General features: G+C 37.8%; 1 protein-coding gene across 2 annotated transcripts in view; it reads left to right on the forward strand.

The window, feature by feature from the left end:
- BMPR1B (bone morphogenetic protein receptor type 1B) overlaps positions 1–17126 on the forward strand; it is a 113266-nt gene that overhangs the window by 64940 nt on the left and 31200 nt on the right. Inside the window, exons 3-6 of one of the 2 annotated variants that reach the window (XM_060011609.1) lie at positions 3026–3128; positions 3662–3764; positions 15300–15396; positions 16449–16587. In XM_060011609.1, the coding sequence (XP_059867592.1) occupies positions 3026–3128; positions 3662–3764; positions 15300–15396; positions 16449–16587 (442 nt within the window). The remainder of the gene's footprint in view (positions 1–3025; positions 3129–3661; positions 3765–15299; positions 15397–16448; positions 16588–17126) is intronic. The other variant, XM_060011611.1, reaches the window with a different exon arrangement.

Raw genomic sequence — 17126 nt, forward strand, 5'->3', positions numbered from 1 at the left:
TCCTATGCAACTGTTCTGTTTTGTCAATTACTTTACCTATAACCCAGGGGCAGAATTTTTGAAATGTACGTTGTCTTTTATTGAAGTATAGTTGATTTACAATATTATATTAGTTTTATGTGTACCACATAATGATTCTGTATTTTTATAGATTATACTCCATTTAAAGTTATTAAAAAATAATGGCTGAATTTCCCTGTGCTGTACAATATATCCTTGTGGATTATTTATAAATGGTAGTTTGTACCTCTTATTCGCCCACCCCTACATTGCCTCTCCCCCCTTGTCTTCTTTTAAAATTCATAATCATTACTGTAATCAAATGATTCATCCTGCATTCATGTATACATCTCACTACTTTCAATTTTGTTTAAAATTATTTCAACTTTTGCTTCCTTCATCATTCTTCATCTCTTCTTGTTACCACTTTCAACACTCGGGGGATGTTGGGGTAATAATCTATATAAAACATTTAAAAACTAAGCTTAAATATGGCAACCAGCAACAGAAGGTTCAAATAAGCCCATGGTTAAGAGGTGAATGGCTCGTAGCGATGGGTGACGTGGATCAGCTTTGACTCCGGAGCGTAGCTGTGTTTACCTTTGTGCTTGCTCGAGAGTTGAAAGTTCTCAAGTAATTCTTAAGCTTCTGTAAGTGTACTGCGGGTTTCCAGTTAATGTCCCTTAGTAGCTAGCAATTTCAGTAAGAAGCTTATAAATTATTTTTGCTTTCTTGTCAGTAATATGCACTTGAAATGGTTCTCTTACCTCTTTGCTTGTCCTCCAACTACATATTTGAGTTCCTATCCAAATCTATGACTTACGGGACACCAACTCTTCTTTCCAGGGTCTCTCTCCCTCTCCATCCCCTCTTTTTTAAATTTAGTTTTCATTGAAGTAACATTGGTTTATAACATTATATAAGTTTCATGTGTGCAACATTTTATTTCTACTTCTGTGTACATTACAGCGTACTCTCCACCAAAAATGTAGTTTCCATCCTCTCTTTTTATTCTTAGCTCCCCCCACTTCACAGGTGAGGGAGTGCATTTTTAAAGCTTGAATTTACTCTTCCTGATGTTTCTTTATATTTCCCAGGACATTGTGACAGTAGCCTGACAACAGCTTTACCAGCTTTCTCTCTTCTTTCTTGATTCTTCAAGTTGCCTAACAGTACATTTCTGTATTCTCAGATTTTGATTTAAGGAGGCCTCCTGATTAAGGAGAAATTAGTCTTTTTAGATTTAACCTGTTGTATCAAACTTTTCTAGCTGCTCTATGATTTCCTAGTGTCAGAAACTTAAACTGACTGTATTCCTAACTCCTGAATTTTACTTTTGATGAGAAGTGTAAGTTATACATATAGTCCAAATGTATAGGAAAGGGATAAAAAAAATCACATGGGTATTGTTTGCTTATAGTGTTTAAAGTAAATTTCTAAGGGACAGGTCTTTTATTTATTGCCTTTGGCGTTTACATGCTTTAGATTTTCATAGCGATTTCAGTACATTGGCTAAAAAGCCCCAAAGAATTTAGAGCATGGGCTGTTCCAAGGCAGTCTTTCTCCTACAGCAATATTCATGCATTTGACCTTAGTCTAACAAAGAGATTTATTATCATTGGCCGTTCCTAGCCATTCATTAGTATGTTTGAACTTTGCTGTGCTAGTTCTTATAAACTGAGGCGTTTTGGATCGCTTGAGGCTTATAAACCAAGTAAACAGTTCTAAGGGTGTTGATGATAACTGACGCGCTAATGTATGGCAGAATGCCGCTACCACTAACATAAAATAGACCAACACACAAATCACGGCTATCACCATGCTCAGAGCTCTCTTCCCATGACCTTTCAGGACTATGTTGTCACATCTATGTTGGGTGCCGAACGTGCATATATATGAGAGAAAGATAGATAGTACTTTAGTACTTTAGTTCTTTATTTCTTAGACATGCAGTAGTGGTTTATGACTTATATTGGGCGTCTGTGGGTGTTTATCACCCGAGCTTGTGAAGACAGTAGTGTCTGTTTATAAATAGTTCTACATATAATAGTCCTTGGTTTTCATTTTTAATCCCTGTGGAAATGAAGCAAGAAGTCCTTGATTCAAGGCTTGATTCTGTAACTGTTTTGTTTTGTGACCTTGTACAAGTTTGTTAGACTCTCATAACTTTAATTTACCCATTTGTAAAATAGAAATAATATCACTTCTCATTGTTGTTGAGAGGATTAAATGAGGTAGAATAAGTGAAAGTTCTTTTCAATGTAGAAAACCAGACAGAAATGAAAAGTGTTGTTTCTTTACCTTACCATGATCTTGTTAAAAACCCTTCTTTCTGCTGTCCATCCTTACCCCACACCCAAATAAGACAACCACAAAGCCTGATGTTTTCATATGCCTGCCCGGAAGCAGAGGGTACCACATGGCAGAATCTTACTCACTTCACTTAGGCTGTGCTGATCCCAGCTCCTACCTGTCCTTAGTCTGTGTGCCTTAGTAAGAGATAAATTTATTTCACTACCTCAGAGCAAGTAGAACCAGAATAAATGTTCACCTGCACGGGTTCAAACCCCTGCTGTGCCTCTCACTAGCTGTACCGCCTTTGAGAATTACTCAAGGTCTCTGAGCCTCAGTTTCCTCATATAGAAAGTAAGCATAGTACTGCCTTCTTCTTAGAGTGGATTTCTGAAGGTGATACCTGTGAAGGACCAAAATAAGTGTTTAGCATTTAGTGTATATGGTTAGTAATTTATATGTTATATGGAAAGTTTGGATCCTTCTTTCTTGCAAGTTTCTGGACAGAGGAGATATTACTAAATATTTTATGATAATTAAGTCAACTTTCATAAAAGGAAGTTTGGGGATTCTTTAAACAGATGGTGACCTGTAACGATAATTGACTTTCTTCTTGTTTGTAATGAAGCAAGTGATAAACATCTTCATTTCCTTTTACCATAGACACACACACACACACACACGCACACGCACATGCACACGCACACACTTACTTTGCCTGTTTGGTCTTTAGCACAGATGGATATTGTTTCACAATGATAGAAGAAGATGATTCTGGGATGCCTGTGGTCACTTCTGGATGTCTAGGACTAGAAGGCTCAGATTTTCAGTGTCGGGTAAGGAAGATAATTTGATTCTACTTTGTAACCTTTCATTGGCTAGATTTCAAACAGCCAAATTTCAAACAAGATATAACAATTGTTTTGGGGTTTTTTTTTTACTCTCTTGTTTTCAGTAATTTGGAAAATAATTTGAAAATTCGCATTGGGTCAATTCTTCCTTCCTTTAGAAATCAAATATTCATTTTATTTTTGCCGTTAACTTCTGGTTTAGTGACTCATTAGATCATCTTGCTCAAATTCCAGTTTGGTTAACTGCATTAAGCCAAACCTTCTTCCTCAGTTTACGCTACACACGTTGGTTATTACAAATAGAATAGTAATTTTGTTGAAATGCAAAAGTTGCAGTAAGATAATACATGATGATTTGAAAGAAATTACCTAATACAATACCTCAGTTTCACCATGTTTGAATAAAACTATCAGAATTTTAAGTGACTTCTCTAAATAGAGTTAATTTACTAGTTTTGGATGGTATGACTTTGAAATTTAGGGGAGACCTACTAATAGCTGTTTGGGTTCGATTTTAGGACACGCCCATTCCTCATCAAAGAAGATCAATTGAATGCTGCACAGAGCGGAATGAGTGTAATAAAGATCTACACCCTACACTGCCTCCACTGAAAAACAGAGGTAAGGAGAGGAAGGCTTCCAGGCTGGAAAAGCTTTAGACAGAAAGAAAATAAAAACTTGAATTATGCTCTTTTCTAAACGCATCTACCTGTACCATTTTCCGCTACTGGGGCAGAGGACTGAGGCAAGATGACATAATGAAACGGTCGTTCAAAGACATGTGCAAGGAGTTCTCAGGAAAATAGTTGCATGTGCCTTCACTCTTAAGATTCTTACTTCTGGGCTTCCCTGGTGGCACAGTGGTTGAGGGTCCGCCTGCCGATGCAGGGGACGCGGGTTCGTGCCCCGGTCCGGGAAGATCCCACATGCCGCGGAGCGGCTGGGCCCGTGAGCCATGGCCGCTGAGCCTGCGCGTCTGGAGCCTGTGCTCCGCAATGGGAGAGGCCACAGCAGTGAGAGGCCCGTGTACCGCAAAAAAAAAAAAAAAAAAAAAAAAAGAAAAGATTCTTACTTCTTTAACCTGTCCTCATTTCCTTCAGAAAACTACGGTGTCTAGAGCTTGGAGTGGGTTTCAGGAGGATAGAGGAGGGAGATAGTGTTTTCCGTTTACCCCTAAATGTTATTCAGAAGTTACACTTCACTCAAAAACTGCTATTTGGCTACATTCATTTTAAGAATAAGGACCTTTTAAAGGACTAATTCAGATACTTTGCTGGATGGCATTTCCTTTTATTTATGCTAGAGTAACTACTTTTTAGTCAATTCATACGTATTGGTAAAATGGAGAAAATATCTAGAAAGTTTAATTCTAAGACTATACATTTAGTGTTGCTCATTAAAAAAGACACATACTGCATCCCCAAAGACTCCTGGTTAAAAGCAGCTCCCATGTTTCCTTTCTTCTTGTTCTCACCATAAAAATAAATGATTTGTAATTGTCATAGAGTCCTAAGTCTTATATAAGTAGCTTAAAATGATTTGTCATGATTGATTTTTATTTCTTGAGAGAGAAAATCTTCCCAACAAAATACAATGACATTTCTGGGTTTTGATGATAATATTTTATAACATTTGTTCATCCTGTAGCCTAGAAAACTCTGTAAGATTGGTTCATAATAATTCACATCAAAAATTCACAGACAGATTTTAATTTTGCCAGTCAACATGCTAGGTGTTATGGATAACAGAAATGGATGAAGAAAGTTCTTGCCCTCAACACATGCACACTAGGTTATGAGAGAGAAACATGGAAATAATTAAGTTATACTCAGGCAGGAAAATCTCTGTAGAGTTAGATTATAAAGTGTATTAAGGACACAAAAGAGTGAGTGGCTCACTTTGGGGTGGGAGGATGTCAGAATAGCTTCATAGAAGTGATACCTGAGCAGACTTTAAGGCGGAACAGAAGTTTGCCAAATGGATAAGGCAGGAATAAAAAATTTAAACATTAAAGTGGCTGACATAAGCCAAGAATTACGCTAATAACTGTTACATTAATTAACCCATTTGAGCTGTGGGGTACTTAGGCTTATTATTCCCCACTTAAAGGTGAGGAGATTGCAGCACACAGAGGTTAATTAACTTTCCCAAGGTTGCACACAGCCTGTGAGTAGCCTGTGACTCTAAACAGAGGCAATCTAGTAAGTGCAGAGGTTTAGTTTGTAATATTTGAGAAAGATTTGCAAAATACAGGCATATGAAGCAGCATGGCTGGTTGGAGAAAGTCCCCTAATTCAGTTGTCTGAAGCCTCACAGTTCACAGTGGGCCTGTGGGTCAGCAGCAGCAGCATGGCTTGGAGCTCATTAGAAATGCAGACTCTCAGGCCCCACCCCAGACTACCAAGCCTGCATTTTTAATGAGATTCCCCAAGTGATTTACATGCACATTAAAGTTTGGGCAACACTTTTGGTAGAAAAACACCTCTACGAGGATATAGCTAGTGCCACTGTGTCTCGGCACGTGAGTTCGACAACACCTTGTTCGAACACAATTCCACTGATGTCAGGTTGCTGTAAAATTCTAAATGCTTACTTTCAGTTTTTTGTAGTTATTGCCTTGTGAATCAGTTGCAAAAAGTAGGTGATCTGTAGACAACATTTTGAATAGCATCTGTAGGCAACACTAATGTGTTGGGAGTGGGGCGGGAGGTGGGTGAGGAGTGCTGGAAATGAAGGCAGTTGTGCCAGAATCGCTTCGCTCAAGGAGAAAAAGGTTTTATTACCTGTAAGTGGAAGAGATGCGTTCTAGCAGTAGCGGTAGGGTTTAGGAAAACTGACTCAAATGCTGCAGTGCACATACTGTCCTGTAGATGGCGCCAGATTCTAGTTAAGACCCGGCAGGCAGGGGAGGATTCTCTGAAGAGGTTGAGTGCTAGGGACTTTTAAAAGCAGAGTAAGTCTCCTAGAGAACTCAGTGAAAAGGCTTTGAAAAGAAGGGTAGTAGTATTGGGAAGACAAGTCCTTGGTCAGGACAGTAAGGGAAAGAGGATGTTACTGTGGCTGGTGGATTATGTTGAGGATTATACAAGGTGACGGACTTGGGGGGGGCGGTTAGTGGCTGTAGGGTTTACCATTTTGAACTCTGAGGATCCCAGGTAGTGCCTGGGTGAGGTCTCTGCAGATTCCACCTCACCATTTTGGCACAGTCGATTTGGGGTCCAGTAAAAGTCACTGCAGGCTGTGGTCTGGGAGCACTGGTCTTTCTTACACAAATATACCACAGAGCTGCTGCCTTTCTTGTTTTTGCCTCTGCCATATATACACATGGGCAGCATTTTTTTTTGGAAGTGGACTATACATGTTTACTGAATATCAGTAATGCATTGGTCAGAAATATTTGCATTGCGGCCATATTGGATATATGTCTTTATATAGTCATATTGGAGATAGGTATATTTATGTTTTGGTATAAAACCCCCAATAAAGAACAGGGATGTTAAAGAGACATGGAACTATCTTATTTTGATATTTTTAACTTTAGCTGTTGTTTTTATACTTACGACCAACCTAACTTTTGTGGAGCCGGGGCAATGGTATAAATGGAAGTCCACATACCATTTACCTAATTATTTAAAACTCATAAACCAATGTAGAAGACTGGTAAATAAAATACTTTCTGTTAACCAAGCTTAACAAGAATCTTTTCATAGTGATGGGGAACACCAGCTTGGCATTCAGAACGCTTGAACTACTTAGACTTATTCATTCCAGTGTGGGAGTGGGAGTGATTGGGAGCCCCGTTCTTGGTTCTGTCTGGCACTGGGAGAGGTCTCTCATGCATGCAGCTGGACACCTGTTTTGGGTCTGTCTCAGCCTGTTGGCAGTGATACTGTCGGCTGGGAAAGTCTGAATCACTTACCGGGGTCCATACCACGGTGGCAGCCCCCATAGATGTTTCTCTGACTGGAGCTAATGTTGTGGCTAGACTGACCCGTGTGGTTCTTATTATCTAAAATGCACCTCAGCAGCCACTGTCAGAGAAATCTGAAAGATAAGATGTATTATTTGCAAGAACCAGAGGGTACACAGCACACCTGAGGGCCACACAGCAAGGTCACAGGCATGGGGGGGTGGGGACCTGGGATTCTCCCTTTACTGGGGTCAAAGGTGGGGTGCCTAGGGTTTCACAGTTTCTCTTTGTATTGGCAAATTAATTAATTTTGAAAGTTGAGTTATGACTGAAATATAACATATTAGTTTCAGGTGTATAACATAATGACTTGATATTTGTATATGTTGCAAAAATCATCACCACAGTAAGTCTAGCTAACATTTGTCACCATACACGGTTACAAAAATATTGGCAAGTTTAAAACGTAAGAGTGGGAATTAGGGCGCGGGAAGGGAAAAACAGAATTATTCAAGCGGTCAGTTATCCAGGGAACTTCACGGGTGGGGTGACCTGCTTTCTTATCTAGTTGTTTTACTAGTAGTGTGTCATACAGCTGGCAATGTGCTTATTTGAGATAGATGTCTTTGCAACAGATGCCTCAGTAATCAGAAGCTTAATGTCAGGCACCCACATTACAACACCCCAGCCCTCTGGTTTACGCTCTGCCCACATGTCTTGCCCCAGACACCCCTTGGCCACTGCTTGGTCACCCCTCAGGCCTTTGGGTAAGTACACCAGCTCCTTGGTCCACCGTCAGGGAGACAGGGGGCCTCATAGTTTCCAGACACAGGCCTGGGGCCATTTAGGTAGAATTCCAGACTTTGGGGCAACGGCCAGTGTTTTAAATGGAGAGCAGGATGGGACAAATTCTGGGTGGACGCGTTGCCTGTGTTCTGCAGACCACTGCTCAGTGGGAAGGGGCCCAGTTAAAGGGAGCCAGAGCAGGACCCTCTAAAGCGCAGAGCCTAGGTCACTGTGAATGGAGTGCTTACTTACTGTGGTTCTTTTCTAAGTACTTTACGTACACTGACTCATTTAATCCTCATAACAGCTCAGTAGGGAAAGCACCATGAGCATCACCCCAATTTCTCAGACATGCAGCTAAGGAATAGTGAGGTCAAGTACTGTGTGAAGGTTACACAGCTAAAGTAAGTACTGGAGATGGGAAATCGGCCTATGACCTCATCTCCCTGAATTGTCTATAAAGAGCCTTAAATGACATTCTCAAAAAAAGAAAAAAGCGTTCATGTATCTAAGAGTTAGAAGACTCTAAGTAAGTAGTGGTTAGCCATGTCACAAGATAGTCAGTAAACAAGATGGTTACTTTGAAGCCTCCTGTGTATTATGTTTGCACAGTTAGCATTTTCTCCATTCTTAGAATATGGTGTTAGAGGGTTGCTCCCTCTCTCTCTCTTGCACACACACTCTCTCTCCGCTCCTCCTCTCTCGTCCTCTTCCTTCTAATTTATCATTTATTAAGGCCCACTTACGGGCTTCCCTGGTGGCGCAGTGGCTGAGAGTCCGCCTGCCGATGCAGGGGACACGGGTTCGTGCCCCGGTCCGGGAGGATCCCACATGCCGCGGAGCGGCTGGGCCCGTGAGCCATGGCCGCTGAGCCTGCACGTCCGGAGCCTGTGCTCCGCAACGGGAGAGGCCACAGCGGTGAGAGGCCCGCGTACCGCAAAAAAAAAAAAAAAAAATAAGGCCCACTTACGTATTAATACTAGGCTAGTGGTTTTCAAACTTAGGTGCATCAGAATCACCTGGGGGGCTTATTAAAACACGGATTACTGGCCCCCACCTAGAGTTTCTGATTCAGTAGATCTGAGTGGACCCCAATGATTTGCCTTTCTAAGGAGTTTCCAGGTGATACTGATGATGTTGGTCCAGAGACCACACTTTGAGACCCCTGGGCTAGGCGTTGCCTGATACATTGTTACATATTATTATAGTAGACTTCCTATAAACCTATGTGTCAAACTAGTACAAAGCAGACACTGTATTATTAAAAGATGAGAGGGTTAAAAAATCCAGCTCACCATTTTGTTGTTGTTGTTCTTTTTTCCTTAATAATAGCTTTTCTGAAAAAGTTAAATGATTAACCTTATCTCAAAACATCTGTATTACTAGGTGCTAAATAATAACAGGCTTAGGTGAGGTTCTGTTATTAGACATCAGAGAAGTACTAAGCGTAGGGGTAGATACCTACAAATAAACTGTCTTATTAAAAAATAAACAAGAAAACCTTTTCTACCGATCCAGAGTTTTTTCACTTTTTTTTCCAACTTAGATGCATTTAGCAGGAAATTAGAGATACAAAATCACATCCAACAAATATTTATCAATGTATATTTAGATCCTTGAAATTTTATTTGTCATCTTCTGTTTCAAAAAAAGATGATGAAGAGTGACCAGAAAGCAGCGGAAATTCTTTTATGAATATTAGTTTTCCTTTTGCTTTGCTTATTCCATTTCAGCACCAGCAAAGCAGAATACCCTGGGACAATATTCCTTCTCCTGAAGGAAGAAATACGAAAAGTAATTAGATCAAATGCAGCACCTTCATTATAAACAATAAGATATGATTCGGGAAGCCCAGTCACACTGCAGCTGGTGCAAAGAGGAGGGAGACAGGTCTGTTTTGATGGAGAGGGTTGTAGGGAGAAGTCGTGGTGCCCTGGTGTCTGGCTTCCTGCCTGCAGAATTAGTGCTGAAGGGGCACTGAGATGCTGGAAGGGATGATGTATGGTTCCAGCGTCACATGGTTTGACCAAGATATTGTGAGTTAAATGTTCTCTTGAAACGGTGTGTAGGCGAGAGAATTTGATGAGGTTTTTTTCCTCTTCCCAAATTACTTACTTTTGTTTAATTTTTTTTTTCAAATGAGCACTTAAAGAAGTGAAAGACTGGTGTTGAAATGAACAGAAGCCCTTTGCGTTATTAAATGGGATCCTTAAATTTGGCTTTTACAAGAGCAAATAAAGTTCAAATAATTTTTTGGAATACGTATAGTTTGTTTAAATATGGGAATTACTAATATACGCTACATGTATACTTCACGGAAAATGTATCCAAAACAACTGTTTCTGTTTTGAAATAGGGTAATTTCAATGTAGTTTAAGTAAAATTATAATACAGGATTTCCAAAGCTAAACTTTACCTTATTATTTTCTTACTCCACTAAAAAATATATTCTGATCAGTTTACAGATTTGTTTAAAAATGCTATTGCTTAGCTTCGGGTATTGCCAATTACAAATTAAACTCAATAGGTAACAGGTATTTAATCAGTGAAACCGTCTCCCGTATTCTCTATAACACAGATAGGTTGAATATATGATAGCATCTAGAATGCAAAGGTCAGTTGCAGAATTTTCCTTCTGACACATATATTATGTTTGTGGCAGTATAAACCGGTACATGAGTCTGAGCCGAATTCCTGGCCAGGGAATAGCTCTTAACATTTCTGGAAATGTGCAGCTTCTAACTATTTTGGAAATTCTGGTTAACTTCATATTTGGGATAGGTGAAAGAAATTTATAAATAATTAGACTTTTCCTTTCTCACTGAACACAGTAATCTGGATATAACAATTCTGTCTTAACGTCTTTGTTACCAGAAAATATAATGCTAAATCTTTTTCTGCAGGAAAATAACTAGAATATTATGTCTGTTCTTATAGTGAATTTATTTCTAGATGTTACTGTAAGATGACATCCCAATATATGGTGAAGGTAAATTACTTTACAGTATTGTTGGTTGACTAAAATCCTCTGACAAGAATATGCTTTTCAGGCACTTTGTGCTCTATTAATAGAAAGACGTCTCCAATTTATCTGTGGTTATAACACTGAGAGCACATATAAAGATGTCTTTGGGCCATCGTATTTCCAAGACTCTTTCTAGCAATATGGTTTTTTATTTCTTATTGCAATTATGAGCTATCTTCTAGCCTTACAGAAACAGTCCTGGCATTTTAAGCAGTTGCAAACCAGTTAATTATCAGAGAGGAGACAAGTAATGACAGAATGCTGTTTTGTTAGGAAACCATTGGTGATTCTTACTTGCCTCTCAGAGTGAACCAGACTTCCTTAGAGAGTTCTCCATTCTGCTTCCCTGAGCGGTTGGAGTGACAGCCAGGTAGAAATCTGCTGGCCTAGAGAGAACTGTGGGCTCTGTTCTTTTCCTGATATGTATCTGGAAGTGTTCGCTTTCCAAGACTCTGGCAGTGACTTGAATGTTTACATTGTTAATGCTCTGAGCACAGGTAATGGCAGATTAAAACATGACAGGCACGACCAACAGAAACAAAAGGCATATTGATACGGCTCCCTATTTATGACAAAAGACAGGGAGGCAGCAGGGGACAGGTTTATTGGGGCAAAGAAAAGGAAAATGGGAAGGTAATGCTAGCCTTTAAAAAAAGTGCTTGATGGTAAGGAAAAAATCCCTTAGATTCTTTCTGGTCTCATTGCTCTCATAAATCAGAAATCTAATATGATGAGTAATAAATACACTGTTCTTGGGCTTCCCTGGTGGCGCAGTGGTTGGGAGTCCGCCTGCCGATGCAGGGGACACGGGTTCGTGCCCCGGTCGGGGAAGATCCCACATGCCACGGAGCGGCTGGGCCCGTGAGCCATGGCCGCTGAGCTTGTGTGTCCGGAGCCTGTGCTCCCCAACGGGAGAGGCCACAACAGTGAGAGGCCCGCGTACCGAGAAAAATATAAAATAAAATAAATACACTGTTCTTACGGTTCAGCGTGTTCTGCATTTACGTGGAAGAGTGAAAGTCGATGAGGCTGATAGTTTTTAGTAAAATTATATCACTTGAATGAAAAAGTGTTCTGTATTTGTATACGGAAAATATGTTGTGCATATGTAGTTAGTTACTCTAGTTTTAATAGAGTATCCAGCGTTCTCTTTGATTTTCTGCAAAATCAGGCTTTTTTGCTTTTGTTGTCCTTAAAATTGGAAATAGATTTTAAGCTGTTTGCAGTGACATTATTTGCACCATGGTATTTGTATACATGCATGTGTACAAATGTTGTTAATTGCTCTCTCACTGGCGGAGGTATTGTGCTCATTTTGGGTTATTGTTGACTTTGCCTATAACCCAGAGGAGTGGGGGAGGTAAGGAGGGAAATTTTACTGAGAAAATTCATTGTGTAAAATCTTAGCCCACATAATTTTAAGAGCTTACAAATTATTTTCAAGATTTCCTAAGCAACACTTTTTGGATAATGCATGTGGTAATTATATATGATACCTGTTGTTGTTAAAGGCTGAATGGCTCTTTGAATATGTACTCCAGTAGATCACGGTATTGAACTGTTTCTCTGCTCAATTGGCAGTGTTTCTGAATTTAATATAAAACTGCTTTTGAAAAAATGGTCTCTCATTTAGTCTTTTCAGATGCAGACAGACTACTTCCATTAATATTTTATAAGTAGTGTAGATCATAAATAATTATTAAACATATATTTTAGACTGAGGAGTAAATCATAACATTAACCATCATAAGATTTGGATGAGAAATTAGTATAAAAATCTGTGGATTTTAGTTTATAATAAATAATCCAAAGTTTCTCTGATAGATTTCACAGTAAGATTTATTTTCATTTCATGTGTTCGTGTTACTTTCCTGATTTTGGTAATTGCATTACCATTTGGTAAGACAATGTCCTTGTTCTTAGGAAGTTCACTCTGAAGTGTTTATGGGTGGAGACATTATGTCTGTAACTTCAGATGATCCACAGAGTATACATACATATAAATAAATAAATATGAATACAAACATGTACATATACATATCTTTATATAGAGAGGGGGATAGGCACACACATACATACTGAGAGAGCAAGAGAATTATAAAGTAAATATGGTAAAATTTTTAAAATGAAAACTCTCTAAAGGGCATATTGGAGTCCTTTATCCTTACAGGTTTTTTATAAGACTGAGATTATTTCAGAATAATTAAGACATATGTTCACATTGATGGTAAAAAAGAAACTAGTAATCTTTTTTAAAGGGTGCTTTGACAACATGTATGAAGAACCTTAAAATATATATCCTTCAAACTAATAATTCTACTTCTTCAAATCTAGATTAAGAAAATAATCATTGACATGTGCAATGATGTATGTGTAAGAACGTTCATCACAGAATTTTATGTATCACAGCAAAGATGTATTGTAGCAAAATCTTTGCAATCTCCTAAATATACATCATCAGAAGACTGACTTTCTAATTAGGATGTGTCTGTATGTGTACTGTGTAATCTTTGAAACTCATTTTGCAGAAAAATTTTTATTGTTTTGGAAAATGTTTACAATATTATAAATGAAAACAATCTAGTTACAAGGCAATTCTAATGATTTTTTTCCCCCAATTTTTTTTTGTGGTGAAATATACATAACGTAAAGTTTACCGTCTTAATCACTTTCAAGTGTACAGTTCAGTGATATTAAATATGTTTATAATGTTATACAGCCATAACCACCATCCATCTCTATAGCTGTGTTCATCTTGTAGAACTGAAACTCTTACCCATTAAATATTAACTTCCCCCATCTCTCCTCCCCACAACCCCTGGCAACTACCATTCTTCTTTTTGTCTTTCTCGTTTTGACTTCTCTAAGTATCTCATATAAGTGGAGTGTTTGTCGTTTTGTGACTGGCTTGTTTCACTTAGCACAGTGTCCTTAAGGTTCATTCATGTTGTAATATATGTCAGAATCTCTTTCCTTTTAAGGCTAAACCATGTCTTATGTATATACCACATTTTGCTTATCCATTCATATATCAGTGAACACTTGGGTTTCTTCCATGTTTTAGCTGTTGTGAATAATACAGCTATGGGCATGGGTGTATACAATGCCTTTTTGTGAACTATTTTGTTCATGAACTTTTTTTTTGTTCATTGAAATGGTACTGGAAAGGCATACACTAAAGTGTTAGCAGTAATTTTTGTAAATAGTGAGGTGGTGGCAATTTTATTTATTTTATTTTAGTTGGTGCTTTTCAGTTTTTCTTCAGGGAACGTATACTACTTTTGAATGAAAAAAAGAAATTTACATTTAGTGGGGTAAGGTCCCCAGCCAAAATGTTTAGGTAGCCGTACCATTAAAAGTATACAGCACAGTTGGAAAACATCTTGTTTGTAGGTAACCAAAGTCATAAATTACAATACCTTTTAACATTAAATAGCAGTAATTACTCTCTCAAGGATGTATGGTACCCTTCATAAGAACGGTGCTAGTTCTATTACTAGGTAAGTGCACCAGGTTTTCAGTCAGTTTCCTTAAAATACGTTCCAGAGACTCCCTGCATATAAATCACCTGGGATGGTTGTAAAAAAGAAAAAATATACTTTGAATAAAAATCTCTGGGGTTGAAGTCAGTAAATATGCATCTGTATAAAGCTGTCCAGGTCATTCTTATTTTTACATTTGAAAACTCATGCCGTAATATTATAAATCTTATTTGTCAGGAACTGGAGTTAAAACAGCGTGAATACTGTTTAATAATTTGTTCCTTAAAAGGATCACACAGTAATTCTTTGAGTGGAGCATACCCATTCTTTTAAAATAGGATGCCGTTTATGAAAAATTAAGCTGTGTATTTTTGAAGGGCACCTTTGTTTAAAGTAATGCAAATCACGTATTCTATTTATTTGGCAATATTTGAGGAATTCTGATCCTTTGTATCCATCATAGGATTACTTTGGTTTTTATGTACAATGAATATAAATTTGTTTTTTTATCCAAATTCATGATATAGAGTGCTCCAGAAACCACATGAGAAAAATCTGTACACGCATCAGCTGGATCTGAAATAAAGATGGACAACCTGCTTATATTTTAGGGGTATTGATCCATTTACATTTATTTATATCCTGTGCTTTTATCCTATGTCAAACCTATTCCTTCCAGAGAAGAAGAAATGCATGCTCTTGAAGTGAGTGGCTAGATGAACAATGATTCATGTTACTCAGACTTATTTAATTTAGAGAGTATATATATATATATATATATATATATATATATATATATATATATATATATTTCTTATCAATTAGCAGATTAAAAGGACCTCTCAAATCTTGCACATGGAGCAGCAAGCACTTTTAGGAAAGAGTTGCTTCCTAAATTTTAAATGAAAATAATCTCTGTATCATGGCTCTTTTTACTTTATTTTTAATTTCAGATTTTGTTGATGGACCTGTACACCACAAGGCCTTACTTATATCTGTGACTGTCTGTAGTTTGCTCTTGGTCCTTATCATTTTATTCTGTTACTTCAGGTAAGTTTCTAACATGTAGGTATAGAATTTTGAGTTTATAATATCATTCTCATACTCTTCTACCTGTTGACATTTTTTACCACAGCTTTCCTTGACCTAATTAGATCTTAGATTTCACTGATAATATCAGTTACTATTGAGAAATATTTGTCCTAATGAAGCTATTAATAGATACCTATCTCATTTCTGCTTCAGATATCAAAACCACCCAGAAAAATTTTCATCCCTAGGAAATTTATGGTAGCTAGGAAATTCAGCAACTAGTTGCTACTGAGGTTTGACTCAAAGCAGAGAAATGACCATGGTGAACTTAGAATTGCTTTAGTAATTCCTTATTTTGTGAGCTAACAATATCCTCTTAGCACTGAAAGATTTTAAAGATAATTTATAGATCAATTATTAAAATAAATTATGTTCAGTTATTAAATTACAGTATGGTCATTACAAATTATTTTCAGTCACCTATGAACTCATTTTCTACTTTGTGAAATATCAAGGACCTTTAAATTCTTATCATTGGCTTTTTGTAATAGTAATTTAGGTTACTTTTCTACAAGTAGGAGTTGATTCAAATAACATCATTTCTAATTGAAGGCATAATTATTGATAAAAGTTTTTAAAGTTTCAATTTATCTCATTTATCTATACATTGCCTTGGATGAGAAAATTGTAATGTCTTTTGTAAACCAAAAATTTGCATCTGTAGTTGATCAGGGACCGTATAAGAAAAGATTTTAGGGAATGAATACTGGAACTGTATAGAAACATTAATGGAATGTAGCCTGCTTGGATATATGCATTTGATAGGAATAGAGAAGAAAAATCATATGTGGTTGTGAGTGAGTAAAAACATGTAGTTTACTTTAAAATATAGGTTAGAAGAGTAATTACGATTTTGTGCTGGAAATCATAACTAAGGGTAATAAATACTGAGCATCTAATCTTGTATTATGTGCAAAGATAAAACCTGCTGTGGTTACTGTTTTATCTGCATGTTTGCCACTATCATTGCAATCCAGTGTCTAACATTATCTTTCTTTGTGCATCTTCAGGTATAAAAGACAAGAAACCAGACCTCGGTACAGCATTGGATTAGAACAGGATGAAACTTACATTCCTCCTGGAGAATCCCTGAGAGACTTAATTGAGCAGTCTCAGAGCTCAGGAAGCGGCTCAGGCCTCCCTCTGCTGGTATGAGAAGAACATACCTTGAATTTAAAGGAAATGTATTCTGAGAGGAAATGTCACTAACTGCTGGGTTTCATTTTACTGAAACAGATAGGGCAGTGGACAAAGAGAAAGCTCTCTGCAGTCAGTCAGACATCAGATCTCAGATACAGGGTTTCCTGATAACATTTTGACATATTGGGGGTGAGGTCATTGTTCTTTAATGTAAGTGTATGGTTGCAATCCAGACCCTCAGATGTTCTGATAAAGAGCAGATTAGAAAACATTCAGCATGGGACCATCTTCCCTCTGTTTTCAGTAAGGATAACATTACTGCACTTTGGCCTGGCTTTTGAAGGCAAAAGTATTACAACCAAATGGGATCTGAGTACTTCTACAAGAGAAGAAGGCTGCATCTCAGCTGGAGGGTTTATGTTTCAGGGTGAAGCCCTGGCTTTTCCATTCAGGAGAGTTTTAATTTTCTGATGGTCAACACTGCCAACTTGGAAGAAAATATATACTGAACCCAAGGCACTTGCTTTAATGAGAAAAGCATTTGGTTA

The sequence above is a fragment of the Delphinus delphis genome, chromosome 5 (assembly GCF_949987515.2).
Source record: "Delphinus delphis chromosome 5, mDelDel1.2, whole genome shotgun sequence".
NCBI classification, from domain to species: Eukaryota; Metazoa; Chordata; class Mammalia; order Artiodactyla; family Delphinidae; genus Delphinus; species Delphinus delphis.